Source organism: Falco peregrinus, chromosome 9 (assembly GCF_023634155.1).
Source record: "Falco peregrinus isolate bFalPer1 chromosome 9, bFalPer1.pri, whole genome shotgun sequence".
Taxonomy (NCBI): domain Eukaryota; kingdom Metazoa; phylum Chordata; class Aves; order Falconiformes; family Falconidae; genus Falco; species Falco peregrinus.
In genome coordinates this window covers 9651158-9675325 of record NC_073729.1, presented here as the reverse complement: position 1 = coordinate 9675325, position 24168 = coordinate 9651158, and the positions used below count along the sequence as shown (strand labels likewise).

Sequence of the window (24168 nt, the reverse complement as noted above, 5' to 3'; positions counted from 1 at the left end):
GTTTTATCGGGGCAAGAGATGAGTGAATTCAAATTTGGGGAAGATATAGCAGGAAAAATGAACAGTATTATAATAAAGTTTCTTGAAAATCAATTTGTCTTTTAAAAAGTTTTGATTTCCCCAAGAGCTAAGACTTGTTATAAGCATATAATTATTGTGCTATGATCCCATAAATATGGGAAATTGATTCAATCAATATAACTGCTATTATGGTACTAAACTACTCCAAAGGAAGTGATAAACATTTGTATTTGTTTTCTAGTGGGTATAGATCCCTTTTAGAATGAAAAAGTCTGTAAAGCATATGTGCATGTGCACATGTGCAATTTTGCACTTAAATTATTTATTAAAATCAGTGTCAAAACTAATTCATTTTAGTCTTTTCTTATGATGAGATTTATGTATACTGTTGTGATTGAGCTGCTACTTCACTACCACTAATTCAATGACTTCGTGCATTTAAAAGTCAGATTTTTAGTAGTTATGCATATGCCTATCTTAGAATAAATCACTGTGATGAGTGAATTGCTTCTGTAAATTATGCCTAGAGCTGCCTGATTTTAAACTCACTGCATGGCATATTTTGACATCTTGTTCCACAGTTTTAAGTCATCATATTTTAAAATGTGACAGTCTAGATACATGTAAGAGACAAGGTTTGTTAGGGGGAGGTGATGTTTGTATTAGTCTAGCTGGTACACGTGGGAAGTCTAGAGAGGTTTTTGGCATATACTGCTTCAGTAGTTGACGAAATTAGACCTACATTCCTAACAGCATGTACAGCTGACGTTCATGATGTCCACGATTAAAGTACCTCTTCCTGTATATTTCCTCTGGATGTCTCTTCTCCATAAAATGGAATGTGGAATAGTTATTCTCCCTTTCTGGCTTTTTCTGCTATATGTAATGTTACTCCCTGCTGAGACTGTTCCTTTGCTCTGCCTTGCTTCTCCTGGCATCTGCTGCTCTCATCCCCCTAGTTAGATTTTTTGGCTTGTTTCGTTAAACTTTCCTCTGCAGAGAAATTATATGGCTAAGTAGTTGCTTTGTTTTGGCGGCTGTTTCTCAAGTTGATGCATTTGATATCCTTGTTGCCTTTTGCTCCCATAAATGAAAATATTAAGCTAGCTCCTGTTTACAAGTTTTATTGCAAGCTAGTTATGCTTGTATAAGAGAAACCTAATTGATTGAGTAGCACTCTTTGGTAGTGGTACGGAGCCAGTAATAAGTAACAACATAGATTCAAATTAGATAACAGTAAATTCAAAAACGATTAATCATAACCACTGGTATATGAATGAAGAATGACTCCTCAAGACATGAGATGTGATCCTGTGAATAGTGGTGTAATCCTTGTGGAACATGTAGATCTTGGCTGTATTTTGGAAAAGGTACAAACTGAAGCCAGAACAAAACTCAAACAGAAAAAAGTATCAGTCATTTGAGAAAAAAAAAAATATTAAAGAAATTGTGAAATTTCACATCGTCAGGATGCCTTTCTGGAAGGTGTGTTTTAAACAAACTGGAATCAATGTGGAGGCAGTTGAGAAACTTAGTGGTTTGTGACATATGTGGTCTTTCTGATTGCTGAACAGCAGAGGCAGAAGATGCATATCAACATTTAGGAACACATATTGCACTGACACTGCGTCTGCTATTGACAAACGCTAACGTAGCTTACCTGCATAAAGCAAGTCTTCAAATGTCCTGCATAGAGTTCCAGCTCTCTTGTATTGTAAAACAAGTAAGTCAGAGTTCTGCAATGTGAAACTTATTTTTATTTTTTTCTTAATTCTGAAGACCTCTGCAAGAAAACCCCAAAACAAGGATAAAAGCTTTCTTTGGGATGGCTTATTACAGACCATAAAAGAGTGAAGAAAAATGTATGCAAACATTTATTGTCACATTGGAAATTCTGATGGTTTTGCAACAATAGAATTCTTTTTTATCCTTTGAGAACACCCCAAGATCTGGTGTGACAGCTTGTTTTTTACTTTCCTTGTAGCTTAGGCCCATCGTTTACTCTCTTTGATCACCTATATTAACTTCTAGATTATTTTTTTTTAGTGCAAACAGTGAACTGTGTGACACATTTTTATGGAACAAACATAGAAAATTGGTCCCTAATGAGGGATGGCCGTAGTTTGATACAACATGGTACAAAAATGAATTTTCACTTCATAGTCTTGATCAAGATGAGAATATTTCTCAGTACTCAATGAAGAAATCTGTGTTTAAATATTCTTCAACCCTCTCTCTAATGAAGAGGTTGTCAAACTAATTTCTATTCAAGTCCTAAATATTTATTAAGCTGCATAAAAATCAACATAAGTTAAGCAGTGATTTTCTTTAGCTCTCTTTCTTTTTGAATTTTGCATGTTGAGAAAAATAATTTTATAAAAGCCTTTAACAAAGTTGGGAGTATTACAGATAATGAGTCAAGGTGATATGAATACAAAATGTTGTATTAGTCATCTGTATTAGATACTTGGCTTCTTAGTCTTTCAGGTATGACAGATACACAGAACAGCAATAAAATTGGATGAGGCAGATAGTAACGCTGCCTTATGTATATACACATTTGTGTATAACCTTTTGCTTTTGACCTGCAGGAGAATCCCAATCCCCACATAGCATTCCAGAAAGTGCCGCGGCCCACGGAGGGCTCCCACTTGCGGGTTCACATCCTCCCTTTCCCCCGGATCAATGAGTGCCGGGTGCAGGAGCTCCTCCAGGAAGGCCTCGCAAGGAGTCAGGGTGCCCCCCCTGCCACCCGAGGGGACAAGAAGTGTGTTGTTCCAGCGGGTCCCCCTGTTGGTATGTTTACTTGTTCCCCAGCTTAAGTATTCGTCATCCTATCTCATGAGTTGAATATATAATTAGCACGGCTGCAATGTGGTGTTCCCGATTTCATGTTAATACTGTATTTTAGTGACTGTAGTAAACCAGTACATAGACTGGCATGTTTGCCTTTGCTATTTTAAAACCCTTTTGCACAAGCCTTTACTAAGAAGTCAAACATCCGGAGTGCGAGTGGCATAATTTCTAACAACAACAAAGGATTTGTTCTGAGTTACATTGAACTATTAAATTAGGTATTGTCAACTCATCTAGGTCTGATGAATATCACCACAGGTTACTTGTGGGAATGGCTGAACCAAGCTTTCAATTGTAGGGTTTTCTCCTTTGAGACTAGTGGAAGACATGTAAATTACTGGAAAAAGGCAAGGAACAAACATAGCATCTGTCTCAAAATAAATAATACCTATATTCAAATATAAAGAACGGATGTAGACATTGTAGACCTGTTAATTTCATTTGAATGCCAGAAAAAAATTATTAGTCATAGTCATATTTGTCATTGTGAATGATGATGTAAACAAGCATGTTTAGTAAACTTGCAGGACACATGAAGCTGGCAAAACTTCTGAAGGATAGGATTAGAATTCAAATCAGTCCTGAAAAATTAAGAGATCTGGTCTCTCTTTTCTGTTGAATTTTGTCCTTCTGTACTGTTTTGCTTTAAATAAGGTATTGCGCTTGCATAGGCATGAGCAGCTGACTGGGCAACAGTTCTTCAGAAATTAACTTGGGGTATATAACGATCGTAGGGCAAACATGACACAGCTATGTCAAGCTATTGCAAAGAAGATGGGCATCTAAGTAGCATGTATAAACAGGAGTACAGTCAGTGAGCCCCATGGAGAAATCCTGTTGTCGTACTTGGTAAGACCTCAGTTGGACTGTTTATATCTGTTTTGGGACTGTTTCCATTTTTGGTTCTGTTGGAGAGAGTCCAGAAGAAAGCAACAGGAATGACCAGTGGTCTGGAGAATGTGACCTACAAGGAAAGATGAAGCGTTGTTTAGACTGAAAAATAGAAGACTGAGGGAACACATAATAGCAGTCTTCAATTACATAAAAGGCTATTAAAAAAAGAAAGGGAATAGTCTGTAGTGATAAGAAATATTGGGTTTAATTGCAGTACAAAAGTTATTTTTCAGGAAAAACTTGGTCAAATGAGGATTGTGAGGCAGTTGAACGGCTTTCTTGTGAAGCCATGGAGTCTGTTATCACAGAACTTTGGGAACATATTAGACAAACATGAGAAACAACATAAATACAGTTGATCCTGTCTAGGGACAGCGGGATGAAGTAGATGGCCTCTTGAGGCCCCTTCCAAGCCTGTTTCTTTTTGGATTTATCTAAGAGGAGGATAAACTCTATTCACCTGCCTTTGCTCTTGACTATGTAATTGAATCTGTTACTTATAGAAAATTTAAAGGGTGTGTGCTCATGTTCTGTTGCCTTTCTTTAAAAAGGCAGATGCCAGAGAAGGTTTTCTGTCTTAATAAGTTAATTTTTATGTCAACATTGGGGTTTTTTGTTGTTTTTTTTTTTCCCCAAGGAACAGTTTTCACACTCATAATCCCTGCTGTCCTGTATGTCAAAGTCCTTGGATATTAGGAGCTCATTATTATTTACAAAAGCCCATGTTCTGCATTTATATTCTATTTATTTGGTACTACAGACAAAAAGAATGTTAGTTGTTCATTCTGAATTTTCTTGAAAATGTAGAGCTAAACATTACATTAAGAAAATGATCTTTAGCTCTCAGCATATTGGGACCTAGATAAGCTAACAGGTTTTATTCCATGTCACAGAATTCTTGGCATGGCCAATGAATTCTTTAGGAAAAAATAGTTATCTACTGTTACAAAATAGGCAAGGCTACGTAGTTCATTGCAGAACACACACATGCATATATATATATCTCTGTATTATTAATTTGTATTTATTTTTATATTCCATTAGTATGTGGTACATCAGTATAGACACAATCTCTTTGTGCCTCTGAGACTAATATAATAAGTAGTAAAGAGAATCAGCTGCTGTAGTTAAAATTCAAAACACACTCTTTTTTACAGTCTATAGGAAAACCAAAGATTCAGGATCTTATATTCCCATCTGTATATGCTTACTAATGGTATTTGCTTAACAGAACAAAATGAAGGGGACTTGAATATTTGTTTTATTTTATGTTTTTACAATAAATTTATTGTATTCTTTGTGGTGCTTGTAGAAGACATTTTACAGGTAAATATTCTTCTTTTTCTTTGTTAGTTTCCATAATGGAAAAAGCAAGCACAGTTTTCAACAGTGCACAAAGGCTGGAAGTTGTTAGAAACTGCATCTCATTCATTTTTGAAAACAAATTTTTGGAGACTGAAAAGGTAATAATGATGAAATTTTAACTTTCCCAAATAACTCTTTGTTCTGTTAATGAGCAAATAGAGACTGACCTTGTCACAAAGTACATTTTGAAGTCTTATTTCAAATACTAATGGTTATTGTAACTATTAAATTAATGAAGTAAGCAATAAAACTAATTATCTAAATGCAATACTTTGTGTAATATGAGGCTAATGGGTTTGAAAAGCAGTTCATAATACCACCTGCGTGTGTTGAAGCCCTTTTTGCTAATCTGATATTACCATTATAAATAGTCTTGTCCACATTATTTTTTTTAAAAAAAGGTGTGTATATTGATCTAGCAGTATTGATTAGGAGGAGTGTAAACAAAGGTGTACATAGACATTTCAGTGCTTGTCAACCAATGCTCTTGAAGTTTTCAGTACGGTATATTTTGCTGGTTTTAAAAATAAATAATTTGAAAGAACTGGAGGATGACTGTAAATATTTGGCTTGTCTGTCTTCACTAAAATGTACTAGTGAGTTGTCATCCTTAACATTTTTATTTTTTTCACATTAAGAAGTTGCCATGTTTTGTTGATTCTGTTCATAGACTTCAATTATTGGTTCTAGAACAATCGGTCAAACCTACACTCAAATCTAATTCTACGTACGGAAGTGACTGTTGAATTTTTTCAAGAAATTTTTTGATTTCTCAGAAAAGTATCACCTGTATATCTCTGAATCTGTGCAGCTCAGGACAGAGGATGAATGTTTTTTGATTTACAAGTTATATTATGGAAATTCATATGGGAAAAGTCCTAGTAAAATGTGTAGCTCTTTTTAAAGAGTTTTGATGCATGTGTAACACAGTTTTTAACCTCTTTCAGCTTACAGGCACCTGGAAAATGTCAGTAGTTTTTTGTCCCCCTGCATGGTAAACTTTCCTTATACAATTGGCTACCTTTTCTTATTTATCTGTTACCACCCATTAAATCTGAAGTGCCACCATTGATAATCACTGATGTAGCACTTGCTGCATCTTTAAAACATGGCATAAATATTCTCTTGGCACTGTTTTAGGGTAAATTGCTTAACAGTCTTCTGGCCTCGTTGCTATGAGAGGTATGCCACTTCTAAAACCATTTGTCATTCACTGATTATCAAAAAACATGCTGGTTGGCCTTGATAACGCGAACTCAAGACCTGGCCTGGCTAGTACAGAATAGAGCACTTGCTTTCACACACCACTGTCCATTTCTGATTTCACATCCATGCAATGCCTGTCTGTATTCAGTCATCTCTGTTTACAGATGTGGGTGAGAAATGCTGTTTAATGCATTTGAAAAAATCGAATACTTAATGACTCAAGCTAAATCAACCATTATGTGAAAGTGTGATATTCGAGTTAACGAGTAATTTCCAAAGTAATTCTTTACTGTACTGTCGCTTGCAGTTTCTTAATAGCCATTTAATTTCATTTTCATGAAGTTAGATTTTTTTTCTCTCCAGACCCTGCCTGCAGCTCTGAGAGCCCTAAAAGGAAAGGCAGCTCGGCACTGCCTGACACAGGAATTAGGCCTGCATGTTAAACAGAATCGAGCAATACTGGACCATCAGCAGTTTGACTACATTGTGCGAATGATGAACTGTGCTCTGCAGGTACAGTATGTGAAGTCTTTGTTCTTTGGTATTCTTTCATTTTGTTGTTATAATAAGCAAATGTTTATATGATGTGGAGAAACAAAGTAATTAAATTGTGGGACCGTGTACTACAGTGATGTAGCAGATACATCAATCCACTTGACAGTGGATTTAAAATGTTTCGTTGTTGAAAATACAGATCTGCCTGCTATGAAAAACAGAAAGAAAACTGCTCCCATTATTAGTAATCTTGATATAATTTAGTTTTGGTAAGTATTGAAGTGATTTATGTTAATGGCTTGAAGTACTTTTCTTGATGAATGGATGTTAGCTTCTCCAGGTCATTTTCAACTCTGAGCTCCTCAAGTGTGTATCACACGCTGCTCTTTGAAAAACCCCATTAGGTTTGTCCTCTGGCATCACAACTGTGAACATGCTTTCCAGTTCCATGGTTCGTGGTGGTAGTTCTACTTGTCACAATGACATCTTAGTTTGTCAGAGACTCACTGAAGGTGTTTATAGTTCATCTACTAACTTATTCTACTGATAATTAAATAACTTTGTGCTGAATAAACATAAACATACAGTGGCAGCTATCTATGAGATTAAACTAAGTGGATGACTTATTTTGAATTTCATTTAAATAACACTTCTGTTTTAGCTTTACTTGTTCGCAATTTATTGTCAGAAATATTTTATAGACAACCATTTTCCATTCGATATCTGAGAATGTAGTAGTATTTTTTCTCAATTTGGTTATAATTTGCTTCTTATCTGCCTGAAGTTATTGTATCAAATTATGGATTTGATTGAGACATTGGTATTTTAACCACTCTCTGACCTAAAAACCACTGAAATTATTTTCCAGCATTTGTTGATCTATTTTTTTTAAAAGGTGAGTGCTAAATGCAGCTTTCATTTAAGTATGAAAGTAAATTAACATTGGCTGAGCAAATGCTACCTCAGATCACCATCACATGTAAGTTTTGTTGTCTGTTCTATTTCTTGTTTGCTCAAAGTAGGTATTTTTCTACTGTTTTGAATGAAATTCAACTTTGCCTGAGCAGTGGTCTTTGCAGTAAAATTACCTGCAGTTAGCAGAAGAAAATATCTACTTTTTGATGCATGAAATATTTATTAAGATAAAAGCATGATTTATAATTTGACTGTGCACTTTGTTATTTGGAATGATGTGTAAATTGTGACATTTTGGAGCGTCCCTGTATTGGTTCAAGAAAAAAATACATTATCCAGAACTTGCTGGTTGCCCTTCCTGCAGTGGGACTTGGCAAGTCAGCATTTTGCTGTAGAGACATGAATTCTAGTAGCTGCAGATCATAAGTCCAAGTAATTTAAAGAGTGTCTGTTAAAAAGATACAAAAATCTGATTTAAGAAATGTGGTCTTAACTGGAGATGTATTTGTGCTTTAGGGAAATACCACATTAATTCTGGTGGAGCTTTCTAGGGAGAGCTTAGATTGCAGTACTGCTATAAGACCTCACCGAACTACTGGTATTGTAGAAACTGTTTCAGTCCTACCACCAAACGTGTGGTAGATTTTTCTGTTAATGTTATTGTATGTTACCGTTGGCTTCCGTGAGATACAAACTGAAACCTTGCTGTGGCCAGGAGGCACATAGCAGCTGCTGCACAAGCTGGAAGGGAAGCCCCAGGCATGGTCGGTAGGTTGGGCAGAGCCCTGACTCCCTGCTATACACGTGAGGCTGAGCTGGGGTGTGTGAGCAGCAAGCCCCAGCCTGATGGTTTTCCCTGGGAAATACCGGTCTCTCCTGAGTTGCTGGTGCAGATAGGAAATCTGATGCTCTCCAGCCACCAAACCTCTGCTACTGATAACGTGAACTGTTGCAAACCATGTGTATTTAAGGACATACAGGTTAGCCATTTCTGAAAAGTGTCTTTTGAACAAGAAACTGCATTATTGGCATGTACTGAATTCTTTGTCTTACTGGGAATGGTGCCACATATTACAAAACCAGGAGGATTGCATTCTGCAAGTTTATTGCAGATCCCTCTGTTACTCTTCAGCATTTTCCTGGATGTTTAGTGTCAGGTTTTTTCTTTTAATAGAATGTATTCTCTTGTTTTACTGGATTCCATAAAAGTAAAGGTCAGATACTTTTTCAGAGCTTCTGTGTACGTGTTTTGTAGGTGAAGAGCAGTATGTTAACAAAGTAATAGTAATAATCCTACCCTGTATATTGTTGCTGGTCTGTGTATCTGGTGTGATGTGTCTGCTGCCACAGTGCTTGAGAATAGATTAAGGAAGAGGAATAAAATATTCATGCCGTTGCTTCAAGTTAATAGCTGTTTCATTTTAGTGAAAAATTACTTAGGCTATATTTCCCCAAGTGTCTGATCTCTAGCTGTTTTGCACCTGGCAGGAAGGGAGCGTGGTATTTTACTGATTTCTGTAGAGATGGCAAAACATGGCCTTCCCAGATTTCTGGAGTTTGTCAGCTTGAATCTCTAGGTCCAAGGGTGGTGTTCTTTTGAACTGTTCTTCTTTAGACTATTTATAGTCTGAAGGTAGTGGGCAGGACCTCAGTGTAAAATTTTAATAGGCCTATGATCTATGAAATAGTACAACAGTTTAATATGAATCTGCCTTATTTAGCAGGTAGGCAGCTGCATGTCAAGCCTTGTGGTAGACTTTAGGTGGACTTGCAGATAAAGTTAAGGTAAGGCATGATGCAGTAAGTCAACATTGAAGTTTTAGAAACATACTTTGCTGTGTCTGTTTGTGTCTGGGAAGTACTGGCCATTAATGCTGCTGAAACAAAAATGAAAAGTATTTCTGATCGTTCTAAGTAGTAGGAAGATCAAAGTTACATGGAGATTGTATTGCTCATTGATTAAAGCAGATGTCTTCTGATGAGGGCAATTAAATCTCCAGTTATTTGCTTTTATCTCTGCTAGTTGTCCTTGGCCACTCGCTGAAAACTTTATTCTCATGCCCTAAGAATTTTTCCCCTGGCAAAAGGTACACTCTGACAAGCATTTACTTCAGCCTGTATTACAGTAGCGATTAATATTTGTGATAGCAAAGCAGGAGCGTTATGTTCATTTCCATATGGTATATAACTAAACTACTGTTAAAAACAGTCTACAGTTTTAGGAAAGCTTAATACATTGATTGACAGTTTATTCATACAGATAGCATTGTAATGAGAAAAACATGAAATTCTTTCTCTAGAAACTATTTCCATTGTATTTGCTATCTGCTGCTGTGGTTACCTCAGAATAATTTGCAATTGCATGTAAATTCCTGTATTAAAAATTTTTTCCTCTTTAATTTTCTGTAATGAAATGCTTTTCTCTGACGCTTCTGAAAAGACTACTTAACTTTTTTTGCAACTAGAAGGACTGGTTTTGACTAAAGAAACAGTTCTTCTATGTAACTGTTTCCAGCAACACACTGTATTTTTAATATTCTTTAAGAAATTATGGCAAAAATCGTATCCAGGCTCAATTGCATACTTCTCTATTAATTTATTACAAACAACATGGCTCATCCGGATTTTCAGCTGTCTGACTTTCCTCTGGCAGCAGTAAGTGAACTCTGCATGTTGAAACTTTGTAGCACTTAATTTGATAAAACAGCAGTAAAGGCAAAAAGAGGCCTGAAGATGGTAACTTCTCCAACTCTTTTATGTGGAGAGTACTTGATAATAAGAAACAGGTTTTATGTTAAAAAGACCTTCTAAACAATTTGTATAAAATACTTAACAGTAACAATAAGGATTCCTAAAAACTTTGTTTTTCTAGGGAAAGAGTCTTTTCAGCTAATGCAGGACTGTGAACTAGCTTCCTTTGGTAGTTGGAACAGATAAAACTTGTTATTTAAAAAGAAAATCTCCAAAACTGGAATGTTGCAATATAGCATCGCCTCTGTAAGATGTTGGTCAGTAATATTGCCTAACTGCGTATTACTGCTTTTCTTTGGCAAATGTGGGTCAAATTGGAAAACATATGCGAGCCAGACATCTGGAGTACTTAATCTAAATGTGGTTAGAGTGGGAATAAGATGCATAAAAGTGTTAAATACTTTAAAAATTCTGGTCTTTAGGTAAATGGGTGGGGTCTTCTAATGATGTGATTTAATCTGGCAGCCTGCAAAGTCAATGTTGTTTGAAGACCTGGTTTACTCCAATGTCACTTCTACGTGAATATGCATGTGTTGTACCAGTATAACTAGGAGAATATCTTTAGTAATAGACAAATTATTCATTGTTTTAGTGCTTTAGATAATTTCTAATGGATCACTAGCACTTTTCATAGTGGCAATAAGCAGATGTTTATCTTTCAAACGGAATACACTGAGTATTCTAAATACGTATTTATAGTATACAGTGTGAAGAATAACTGTAGGAAGTCTTAGTAGCAACCAAGGCAAAATTAAAGATCTAACCTGTATTAGGTTACATCTGGGCCAGCATCTGTTCTCCCAACAATGGCCAAAAGCAGATGAAAGATAGTATTGATAAATTTTGCCTCTAGAATTTTGCTTATGACTCTTCTGTATTGCTTTGGTGTAATAAGGGCATCTTTCTAGCACTTCCTGTACAGTCTGTTGTGAAAGAAACTTTAATATGCAAAATTTAAAACAATGACATTCTATAAATAGTAATTATTTTTGTATGCAAATAACTTTTCTCTTATATTCTGCCATCAGATGAAGTTAAAAATTGTCAGTCAGTTCTCAGAATTCAGAGGTTGGTGAATAATGTCTAACAAGAAAGATTTTATTACTCCTGAGAGAAAATAAGCCGTGTGTGTGTGTCATATGATTCAAATTCTTGGCAATATAAAGGTTAAATGAACTAGCATTTCTCGTATTTTATGTTGAAAACTATGTTGCTAAAGGTCTTTATTTTGGAGGGTTACAGGAGGTTTCTTTCCTTTCAGACTTCTATTTCATGGCCTTTCTTTTCTTACTCAGTTTGACTTGCGTTCCTGAGAGTAGACACTCTCAGAAATGATATTTGAACAGCAGCAGCATTTGGAAATATTTTAAAGCATAGAAAATACAGTATGAGGAGAAATAATGGGAGTTCAACAGGGCCACACTTAATTCTATTAATTCATCAGTTATTAACAATTTGATCTTTTTCATCCTGTTAGTTATAGCCGTGGTATTCCTTAAGTGAAAGAAAGGAGATTCCAGCATTTAAGGCTTGGACTTGAAACTTCCAGATTTAGTTCCATATTGTACTGCAGATTGTTGTTTTTTTTTTGGTCACAATGGACACATCATATAGTTTCTCTGGTCCATGGTTTATTACCCAAAAAGTAGAAATAACAGCTTTTCTATCCTGCTGACTTTTTAGGGGTCCATCTATAATATTCTGGACTTAATAAAAGAAGTTGCTATTTCTGAATCTTTCTGATGATGTCTCTTTACCAAGAAATTGCAAGATACTAAAATAACTTTGCACATGGCTGAACTGATGGGGCTCACATAATTTCGCTAGGAAAAAAATGGAAATATGTTGTAAAAGATTGTATTGCTGATCTGGTGGTTTTTTTCCTTTCTTTGCTCTGGGGAGCATACTGATACACTCATCCCATCTGAGTGGATGGCCACACAGTCTAGGAAATAGCCATTCACAGACACCTTTTTAAGAAATCCAGAAAATAGTTTATTTCTTTGTGGGATTGCCCATGTATGTATGTATTCATGAAGTAGGTATATGTGTGCTGCTGTCACTCAACATTGCAGACCTTTCAGCTTTATTACTGCTGCTAGAAGACCAGCCCACAGTTACCTACTCCGCAAGTTTTGAGGGAGATGACTTTCCTTAAAGGAAGGAAAAGAGAAGAATTAGCAGTAATGAGAGTCTCATGATGTGCTGTCTATATATACATCTGCCTTCAGCCTCCCTTCACTCGGCTTCTCACCAAAACGTGTTGTGTTCACATGCTTCCTCCTCCCCTCTGTGTATACACGTGTGCATGTGCATACATGAGGCACAAGGGTGATGCACAGAGAAATACATGTACACATAAATATAAACTCGGTAGTTATATAGAAGTTAAAATAATCCCCAAGTTCCTGTATGATCAGAGCAGCCTGATCAGAGTGTGATTGAATGTGCATCTTGAACATACCTCTCGAGGGCCCCATTTGTCCCACGTCTCTTGCTGCTAACATGGAAAGGGATCAAAATTGCCAGAATAAAAATGTGATAGTGTCCTCCTTCCTGTTCTCTGCTAAGTATTTTATTACAAAGGTCAAATGATAGTGGAGTATTGTTTTTAACACAAGAACAAGCAGTAATACATGTGAGCAGCAGTGCCACTGGTTCCTCTGGCTGGCTGCAGCTTTGGGGCTGGCAGTGGGGTTTCCAGCCATGCCCCACAGCCCCCCCACTGCCCACAGCCTCCATCATGCACTCACAGAGGTACTGCACCACCAAAATCAAGGTCCTTGAAGCAAACCAGCAGCAACAAAAATAGGTTTGTTAAGAGCTGTGATGATCTTGAAGAGTTTTAGCAGGTTTTAGCGGATTTTACATGACATTTACGTAGCAATGTGGGCATTTTAGGAAAAAAAGTAATGCGGGGTATGGTATCCAAACTGCATACAGCTGGTCTGTGCCTAGGTTACTTTGATTTCAGTCGGGTCATTGGCTTGCAGATCGTTAAATAAAAATGTGATGGCATTTTAGACACAAACATAAGCACTTGAGCATCAGACACCAAGCAAAGGTGTCACACCAAGTAGCCCCCAGGCAGGGATAACGGGAATGGTACAAACCCACCCATCCTGGCTGGGTCTCTGGGACACTGGTCAGCTAGAGCAGTCTTTATTCTTAATGGATGCCTCCTGTTGTTGGCCATTGTTCAATTCTTCTATGCTCACTGTTAACTCGGGGCATGCTCGCCTGTGTTTGCTCACACATAGGTACCTTATTGAGAACATGTAGTTTCTTGGAGCATTGACGTGGTAGGCTCTACTGCTGTTAAGTGTTCATTACTGTTAATTGCAGCCTTGTGGTTGCCAAATGTTCCTAAATAACTGTTCTAAACATTTTTGGTTGTCTTGATGAAAAGCAGACATGTGCTTGTATGCTACTCACTGCTGTAAGTAAAACAAGTCTGAATTAGGAATTATGTTATACTGCTGTGTAGTTGCTCTCTACCCTGCCTGTGAAAGAGGTGGACTGTGAAAGATAGTTAAAAAAAAATAATCTTTGATGGTGGAAATAATAGCATTTTGCTAATAGAATAAGTTAAATGAAATCAGTGACTTCTTTTTTTACAAGTTTTATAGATAATAAAAATATAGAAGGAATGGAACACATGGAATTTTTTTAAATCTTAAATGTTATGTGTGCATATGTGTATTTCAGTACAGGTACTTAATTCTATATCGATTTTTGTATAATACTGTTAGGTATGCATACACGTGCCTAATCTCTATTTAGTGTAATTTTATGTATACAGTAAGTAACAAAATATTATACAGCATTGATGTACTGTACCCATTCAGTGAATGTACTTCTGTGGCCACCCATATGCACCTGTATATTTAGCTTTAGTGCAGAGTTTTATTACTAAAATGAAGGGGAAGATTTTGCCTGTCTAGCATATTCTTACTCTGGTCTTCCCCCCTCTGCACTTCGCCCTTCAAACAGCGGTTAAACCAAGGTGTATAGAGCAGCTGAAGTGAAATGCTTCTCTGCTGTGCGAGCAAGGTGCGTGCTTCTCTGATCATTGATGGGACTTAACTTACTGGAAGAAACATGCCGTATAGAAGACTGGTTTGTTGTTTCTATAAGGAATGGTATGAATTTGTCTGTTATTAAATGTTTGCTCTGCAGGATTTGCATAAAAGATGCCAGTGGGTTGTTATAAGATCATCATATTTTATCTATTTTTTACATACAGTCATTTCTAAGACAGAACATTGACATATATTCTAAGTCTTCTGATAGTGTGGTCACTATAATGTTTATATAACCTTTGGCTTAAACAATTGAAATCTTGGCAGGTTGTATTCAAAAATTGGAGTGTGATGTTGAGATACATACCATAAAACACAGGCCAGTTCTGGGTTTTGTCAATGTTTTGTGTAAACCTTGACAAGTGCATTGATATGACAAACAATAAACAGTGGACATATGTGGCATTTTAGAATTAATTTGAAGGAAAAAAACTTAAGAACTGATTTCTTTACAGTAATAGACCTACCTCTACTGTTACATAAACAAGAAGTGCGTGAACTTCAGAATAAGAAAAGAAAATGAAGGTGTACACAGAAGTATGTTTGACAATCTACGTATGTTGTAAAAAATTCTTGCAGCTGTTGACATTAATTTTCAATATTATAGCCCAGATTTATGACTTAATGTGAATTGTTTTTAGGATGTGTGGGAAAATGCTCACATATGTAAGCATGCTATGGTAATGATTAATTTTAGTAATTTCCCCCCGGTACACAGTTGGGGGCAGGAGGGCAGACTTTGGTATCTGGTGATCCAACAAAGTACTTAAAGATAACGTCATCTAATGTCTACAGATAAAAAAATCAAACAAGTGAAAAAACCCTCACTAACCCCCTTCCTCACCTCTCCTCCCAGTTCTTGAACTCTAAACTCCAAAACTCCACTTGGGAGCTAGAATTGGTCTTTGAATTGCATGTTTAACAGTCTAAAGATGTCACAACATTTGTGAGTGCACAAATAGAATTCATTTTGTATCTAGATTATTTGATTTTTGAGGACAAAGGCAACTTATTTTGATGAAATTAGTTCCTTTGGTCAGTTGAACACTATGTAAAACTTCTGCTTTCAATGTTAATTGATGAAACATCATTTCAGAGAATACATATCTTTTGTTATACCTAAATAAGGTGCATACAGTTGGCATATAATACTCGCTATCCCTTCCAGGTGTATGGACTGAAATATCTTACTAGATCATCTCTTACTCTAACTGTAGTAATAATAATACAGTTAAAGTCAGCTTGGATTATGAGGATTCCATGATTTGCAGCACTTCATCTTTTTTTTTAATCTGCATTATAATATTCTGTGTACCTCTGAACCGTAGGCATCTGAGTCTTATGTATTATGCATACCTTCAACAGTATTGATGGGTTTAATTCTCAGCATGCTTTCTTTTTTCTTCACTTTCCATACCTTAATGTAATTGCTAATATTGCTAATATTTTGTATATTTTCCTGTACTTTCAAGTCTTGCAAAATTTGCTTCTGTAAATATCCTGCATGCCCCGATATTTTCCACTTGCGCATGAACGTTAGCATTAGTACAGTCTAGATTCACAGGTGACACAAAATATGATGCTACCTACAGTATGTTTCTTGATCAGCGTATTAGCTATGTGCCAGCAGAAGCTGGGGTTCATACCCTCAAACAAGTCTTTACTGAATAATCTTTTTTTTTTTTTTTTTTTTTTTTTTTTAATTGGAACAGAGGCCAAACGGGTTGTTGTTTTGGACATTTTTTCTTCATAAGAAGAGGAAAAATGTTAATGCAGGCAAAGCCAGTGGACTAAAAAGGCCTTTAGTTTATTGTTTTCAGGCCAAATTCAAGATCCTAGACTATTGATTTCATTGGAATTTAGCCTATTTATGAAGTTAAAAGGTATAATTGCTTTTGTGAAATTAAAAACAACAACAACAACAACTTAAAGGAAAATATTTATTTTAATTGACTGTTTTGGAGCCTTGCCTTTGTCATTTGGGAATAGCTGAAATACTAACCATATGTGGTTCTGTTTAAAAACCACAGGCCACAACTACAGTTAGGTTAACACAATTTGTTACTCAGCCTCTGAATCGCATGTGTAGGAAAGTCGTAGACTTTGATCCCGACTTGATTATGATAGATGGCTGTTATCTTCCTGATCCTTTATGCATTTGGCCTCCACCCCCACAGCGCTTGTTACTGTGTAAAACTTCATCTGTAAAGAAAACTTAACTGAGGGTAGGCGAGGGGTTTTTCAGTTACTTTTCACAACTGCTCATGCATAGTCAGTAGACCAGCAGTGTTGGTTGAATCAAAACATGAAAACCTTAACTACAGAGAAAATCCAAACCAGGATGCTGGGAGATATTATGAGATTCACTTCTTCGGTTATCCATATTTCAGCTATACTTTAACAAAGGGATTCAGACTGCCACATATTTTTGCACATGCTTGTTGCTTCAGGATAATTTGGTATAAAAGTACCATATAACAAAGATTTGAATTCCATCGGTCTTGTCTAATTTCAAATTGAAGATACAACCTGCATATGAAAGCAGTAGGCATCAGAACTGATTAACTTCAATCCAACAGACTGTCATTAACTATTCCAAACACTAATGATCTATTAATGAAAAATGGACTTTACAGAAAGGTGAAAGATCCTACTTGAAGTCTGCTCTGAGTGCTGTTGGTGCTGGTCATTCCTGGCTTCAAATCTGGGGACTTTCTGTGCTTAAAAGAACAGGTATGCTAAAATGTATGAGCATTCTGATTATCTCTTTTATACATACATTCACTTTCTTCAGTAGCCTACTTGAAATTCATCTCATCTGAGATCACCTGGGAGTAATCAAAACTGTGGAGAGAATTGCTGGTTCTTAGATACGTTCTTCCATAAGAGCATGTTGAAGATTGTTTCTGCAGCCAGGAATTTTCTGAATATTCCATAAACATTTTTGAGGTTACATGTTGTCCATTCAGGTTTTATCAAACTCCATAAATACTGCTTTTGGAGAAGGGGATTAGGATTTGTTGAGGGGTGGTGGTGGTAGAAACATGTGTTTTTCCAAGTCAGCTTGAACCAAATAATGTTTAATAGATTTACCCAAGTCAACATATTTTCTTAGTGGGCATTGTTTCCATGACAGTTTAAGTTTGGGGTTTTTTTTTTGTTTCAGTTACTGGTAGTACACACCCTTGGGAGCATGAAGAGAAATAAATAAAGATGCTTGCAAAGAGAGACAGAGAGTAACAGGCAATGTCATGTTTTCCCTGTTACTCTTAATAAAGGGACTGTGTTCCTTATTTGCCATCTTAACAAAAAATCAAAATCTCCTGCATCTATTCCTATATAACCTTCAAAATTTGAAACATAATTATCTACTTAAAAAAATAAAGTGAACAAGTGTATAGCTCAGGTCTCTGGTCAGTAAAAAAAGAGCTGATCTTAGAGGTCCTTGGGGGAAGTTGAAATTCTGGTAGAGCCTGTAATCTCCAGGTTGCTGATGAAACATCTTTGGCTGCTCAGGCAACAGCCTAATAAGAAAGAAATAGTGAATAAAATAATTTTCAATAAAGTCATTTTAAGTCATGATGTAAGTACTTTTGAAATTTTCCAATATTTTTTTTCCTGAAGGAAGACTTCCCAAAACTTACTGAAAAGTCTAAAGCTAACATTTGATCATGAACTTTAATATCTAGTGCAGAAACCTTTAGCTTGTACCATACCACTGTAAAGCTTGGTTCTATCACAATTTTGTATGAATAGATGAATTTTTTAGAAATACAAGCTGAAGTACTTATTAAAAAATGAATTTTGGTTAGCAGCGTATGCAAAAACTGTAGTGGTTAGGAGCATTTTAAATACGTATTACTAACAACAAGTGTTCATGTAATTCTTTTCCTAGTCAGTATGCAGTTCAGAACAGGTGTCCCTGGAAGCATGTAGAGCCATGTTATCTGTGCCGCCTTGGTCTCCTTTTTATTCTTTTCTGTATTATTTTCACTGTGTTTGGTACTCATCCTTTGGCAGTCATTTTTTAGCTAGTATTGTATCTCTTGCATTTATTTCCTCATCACTGTAGTGATTTCTCCAACTTTTTTTTTCCTCATGACAGACAACCAACTTGACTAATTGTTGACTAATAGTTGAACTGACTATGTTTAGGAAATCATATGTCATTAAAAGACTTATCTGGAAACCTGATGTTTTGAAACTTTCTGCAATTCAGCTGAGAAGTGTTGCCTTAATTTAAGATTTCTTCATGCCTTGATTTGAGACACTGTTGGGTTATGGGACTTTTATGTATTCCAGAAATAGTCATAGTACCGTAGACTCTGCTAATATCACCTAATGATTAACAGTGTTACTATATAGATTTCCTTCATCTCATTGGTGTGGTTACTGGCATGCTAGTAAATGATGGCAGGTAATATGCTTTTCTGAATGCTGTATCTTTAATTTTTTTTTTTTTAACTTTGTGTGTGCCCAGATGAAGTAATCATATTATTTAGGTATAAAAAAAGCTTCCATTCGTGTGTTGATTTTGCTAAGTTCATTATTGTTATGGGATGAGATAGGGTACTCCTTATTTTATTGTGTACTGGCTCCTGTGATTGATGCCATTATTAAAAACTAACAAAATAAAAGTGCAACTTACAGTATATTTCTGCACTTAACTCATTCAGGATGAAGATAAAGGATTTGGTTCCAACATTTAATGATAGGTTTTTTTCTAGAAATTTTCAGCTAAATCAGATGTGCAGTATCTCCTTGTTATTGTTACAGCAGTGGTGAATTTTGGCTGACACTTAACTGTTGTATTTAAGGTCAGAAAAAAAAAATCATACTTTGAAGGCAATGGTAAATTCTTTTGAACACTTGTAAAATATTTTTTGTAGTTGTATACCAGATACTTGGTAAATTATTACAAAAAAGTAACACTTTTTAAAGTTTTGTCATATTTCTTGAGACAGCAACTGTATCTAACTATTGGATATATTACTTTCATTTAATGCAGTAAATCTTGCAAGACATTTTATCTTATAAAATTCTGGTGCTCATTAGTCAGCTTTTATTTAAAAAATGAGCATAAATGTTTAGAATAAGCTATTGTGATTTTCCCTTTATTGTTACAAAATTATGATATTAGCAGATTACTACATTGCAATTATTCCCAGCAATAGAGTTAAATGAAAAATACTATAATCAGTCTAAACTTCAGTGATAGCTTCAGGGGCAGGGAGAGGAAGAGAGGTTGTTTTGGAGAAGAGTCAGGCTAATGTAAGTATTTATGAATTTCACATATTAATTAGTGCAAACAAAATATATCAGATAAAATCAATTTCAAATTGAACTGTGAATGCAAAATGGTGAGCCAATTTTTTGACAACATATAATGTGTGTAGTGTTTGTCTATAATGACAGCTGAGCTTTGTGTCTGCAGAGGCAGGAGGCTATTAGTCCTCTATTCAGCTGTGGTGCATTGAAATGATTTCCATTCACACAATCAAATCCTTGGAGTGTGTTACCTGGCAAGATACCTTATTTTCTGCACCTCACTGAAAATGCAGCAAGTTTGCCGTTCAGTTCATGTGTCTTCATTCAGGTGGATCCAGTGGTACTGCTGCAAGTGTCATGCCTTGTGGTTGGCATACTTCCAGGCTGACTTAATCCCCATTTACATACTGTGTTCTAAGGAGTATCTTGGACTGCATGTCACAACCTTCCTACACGCCGTGGCATCATTGCATTCGTGTATCTTGCTCCACAAATGGGCATCAGCGTACTACACAGTAGCACTGGACTGTGCTTCTGCACAGCTCTCTCGCTGTGTATTAATATAGAAAGCCCAGATCTTTATTATCTATGATTTTGTTTTCTGTGGAGAGGAGAAGGTTCAATTAAGGAGAAGGATGGCAAATAAGCGTATTGGAAATTTTTATTGCATTGTTAACTGAGATGACCTAGCGGGATGTCTCGGTACCGACTCAACAGCTACACTCTTAAATCTCCTTATAAAACAGCAAAGGTCAAGATCCAAAATTTCAGCAGCATAAGGAACCTGGACAAAATGTGGCCATGGGACACTAGCTTGGTAATGAAAGAGAAGGCAGTGGGGACTGTGGGTTCATGACACTCTGATAGCAAAGGTCTTCCTCAAAGCCTAAGGATTTATTTGCTACTTAGAACTGCAGGTGAGATAAAAGGACTGAGAAGATGGTGAAACATGTTCAGGATATCTGCTCATATTTCTTGTTAGAAGTAGAGACAGATTTAAAATATTTATCTTTTGAGTCATCACATTTATGCTTGTTATACGTGGCTGACAGTTCATGCTGATGCAGTGTGTTTCATTCAGGATACGCACTAAATAATGCCACACTGTCCAGAAATCAGATGTTGATCTTCTGAATGCTGTCCTGCGCTTGTTTGGTAATTTGCTCTTGCATTCTCTGGAATTGGAGTCTTGATGTTTTTAGGATGACAAAGCCATTGCTAATGCTTAAACTTCTCACTTTTTATTTTCATTACCCACTCTTTCTGCCCCCCACCTCCAGCCATTACAATCTGGCTCATCCTTCTGAAAACTCCAAATAGGAATTCTTTGGAAGGGATTTCAAACAGCATGTGTGTAGTTGGGACTTAATACATCACTAATATTTCACTGTACCCCAAGTTGCTTTTTTTGAGTCTTTTCATTGCCATCTACGGTGCTTCCATAGGAGAACTCCCCTTTCTGCATTTTTGCCTGTTAATTTCAAGAAGATAACAAAGCAGAAAGGCGTTTAGAATAAAACCCTCAGGAAGGAAGATCAGATAGCCTAGGAGAAGATCTGTCAGGCTTTTAAAATAGATTAACTGGCAACCCAAAAGCTGGCAAAGGCAGCTGTTCTCTGTGGCTAGTTAGCTGGATGTTGCCAGCAATGATTTAGAAGGCTATGGAACAGGAAAGGGTCATACCAAGATTTCTTACAGGTTGTATCAAAGAAACAGTTATGCTGGAAGGCAGTGCTACGGCAAGGTTCTCTACTACATTTCTGCTGTTTTGGTCCACGCAGCAAGCTCAAGGATTTTTTCTTTCCTCTAGTAGTCTTTGTCTTGCAGAATTGTTTTTACAGAGAACAGGAATTTGTTTCAAGGACATCCAAATGTGCCTTGTCAACTATATGACAAACCAGTATGTTTTGGGAACTTACTTTTTCATTTTTGCAAACCAAAGTCAGAGGAGTTACTTCATGGAATTCTAACCTTCATATTTCCTGAAGCCATTTGAAAATCCCAGAGAAAAGGATCAGTTCAACCAGTTTCAAGACTGAAAGATTCAGAGGGTGGTTTTACAATTGCCAGTTCAAATTGGTTTACTGTTTTTTCCGTTGCCTTTATTTGTCTTTCACAAAAAAGGCTTCACACTTGTTTTCACTGTGTTCTTAGAAAAACGAACACTTTATTAACATTAATGGAATGAATTTTTAATAAAAGTTTCATAAGAAACAATTCCCACTTCTCGCATGCATTTACTATGCTTATATTCTTGAACCACAAAAAAGTGTAAGATTTCAAATAAAATCTGTATCTCTATGAAAGAAGCTGCTGTGCATGCACTGGAAAGTAACATCTGAACACTTAAAATACTTCACTTTCAATGAAAATACTGTATTTTTCTGTTTTTCTTTATCCATAGTTTAAATATTTGTATTAGAATGTATGTATTTCATTGATAAATGTTATCTTGGAGAGAGCAGTTCACTAAATCAAGCAGGTCTTGAAATCTCTGAATCTCTTGGGCTTTCCAGGCTTTGCAACAACATTCTTCCTTGATCACACTGATTTGATGTGTTAATCAAGGTAGACACTGCTCTACAACGTGCTACTGTATCACACACAACATATGTTCTTCAGTTTCCTGAATCTTATTAAGGTATTATTTTCTATGAACCATTTATCTTTTAAAAGACTTTATCAGCCAGGATTATAAAGCCTCAAACTTACTGGGAGTTTTTTCTCCAGAAAAATGGGGTATTTCTGATAATGGCTTGCGTAGCATAATTTTTTCATGATGTGGTATGGACCTATTCTGATGTTACAAGGTTGATTTTTGGATTAAGCAACTTGGACAAAAGTTTGTATTAAAGTTGTTCTAACTGCAGCTACTCTTTGAAACATAAGAGAAAATTTACATTCCAGTCTATTAAGGAACTGAGAAGTCTGGCAGCAGAGTTGACAACAAGGGATTTTAGGTTCTCTCAAATTCACCAGCGCAACTGATACAATGCATCATTTTTGCCTAAGCACAGAAAAGCCCTTGCTGGCTGAATTCAAGATTCACAACCTTATAATAAGCAGAATTACCTCAACAAAACCACAAAACGCCCCTTTGTCATCCTTGAAATTCTGCAGCCATTGCAGGTCATCCCAGAAATACTCTCTTCTAGCAGCCGAGACTTGTTTCATGAATCCAGAAATGGAGCTGCACCAACAAAGCTGATCCAGGAAAACTTGTTCCAGAAGCAGCTGGTCATTGTCATCCCTGTTGTCCTTTGGTGCAGCTGTACACAGACTTAACTGGTGCGTCTGCCAGAACTGTAGCAAAGCTTTTCAGTACTATCAAGGTTGGTGTAGAAAAGCTGAAGCTGTCTGGCAACAAGTTGTCAAATATGTATCGAAAAGAGACTCCGCTTTTGGCAGTTTGTGAAGAATGCATCTATCTCCCGGAAGGCAGTGTTACATCCCCATGAGCATGTACTTCGGTTCCCAGGGGCACCTGCCAGAACCCTGCAGATGCATGTATATATTTTTAAAAAATTGGCATCTGCCTTCTCTCCCATAATTTTTGTCTGTGCTGGTTGAGCACACTGTTTTCCCTTTATGTACTTATTTAGTTCTGGGCTCCTTTCAGTTTTGCACTCTCCTGACAGTTTGTCTCTTGGATGTGATCCTTAATCTCTCTATAATTGTTTTGTTCTTTTGCCCCTGCTATGAGTATATCTCTGGTGAGACTAATGTTTTTAACTTTTTTGTTTTGGTACAAGATATTCTTTTTCCTATCTCCTATCAGTCTTGTGCATTGTTTCCAATTATTTACTCTTTATCTCACATATTTCTTTGAGAAATTTAATATCGCTGTTGTAAATCTGTTCACCACTTCTGCCTGTTGCTATTCTTATAATGCTTTTTTTCTGTCATCAAGATACTTCATAATATTTCCATTTCCTCTCACATTGAGTGCCTGTTCGATTCAGCTGCAGTATTTCCTATTCCACTGGTTCCTTGGAGCAGTCTGTACTGTACAGACTTTGCTGATACCTGCAAACAGCAACAAAACAAGGTAATTGATTTTGCACCTATTTCTGAAGTTTATGGCCCGGTCTTGGTTTGACATGTGTTACTCAGCACATGGTTCCAGGTGCTGTTCATACGTGACATGCTTTTGCATGGAGTTACCCTGTCCCTTGTGCAGAACTTTGCATTTGTCTTTGTTGCAGAGATCAGGAGGTTCTTGTCAGTCTATTTCTGACGGGCTGTGATGCTAGTTAGTAGCAGTCCTGCCCCTCATACGGTGTATTTACCGCTCCCCCAAATTTGGTGTCATTCA

At 36.4% G+C, this 24168-nt stretch overlaps 1 protein-coding gene across 5 annotated transcripts in view; it reads left to right on the top strand.

The window, feature by feature from the left end:
- The window catches only part of SBF2 (SET binding factor 2), a 255203-nt gene that overhangs the window by 152590 nt on the left and 78445 nt on the right, over window positions 1–24168 (top strand). For all 5 annotated transcript variants that reach the window (XM_055813899.1, XM_055813896.1, XM_055813898.1 and 2 more), the window contains exons 14-16: window positions 2613–2817; window positions 5125–5234; window positions 6706–6855. In XM_055813899.1, coding sequence (XP_055669874.1) covers window positions 2613–2817; window positions 5125–5234; window positions 6706–6855 — 465 coding nt within the window. The remainder of the gene's footprint in view (window positions 1–2612; window positions 2818–5124; window positions 5235–6705; window positions 6856–24168) is intronic.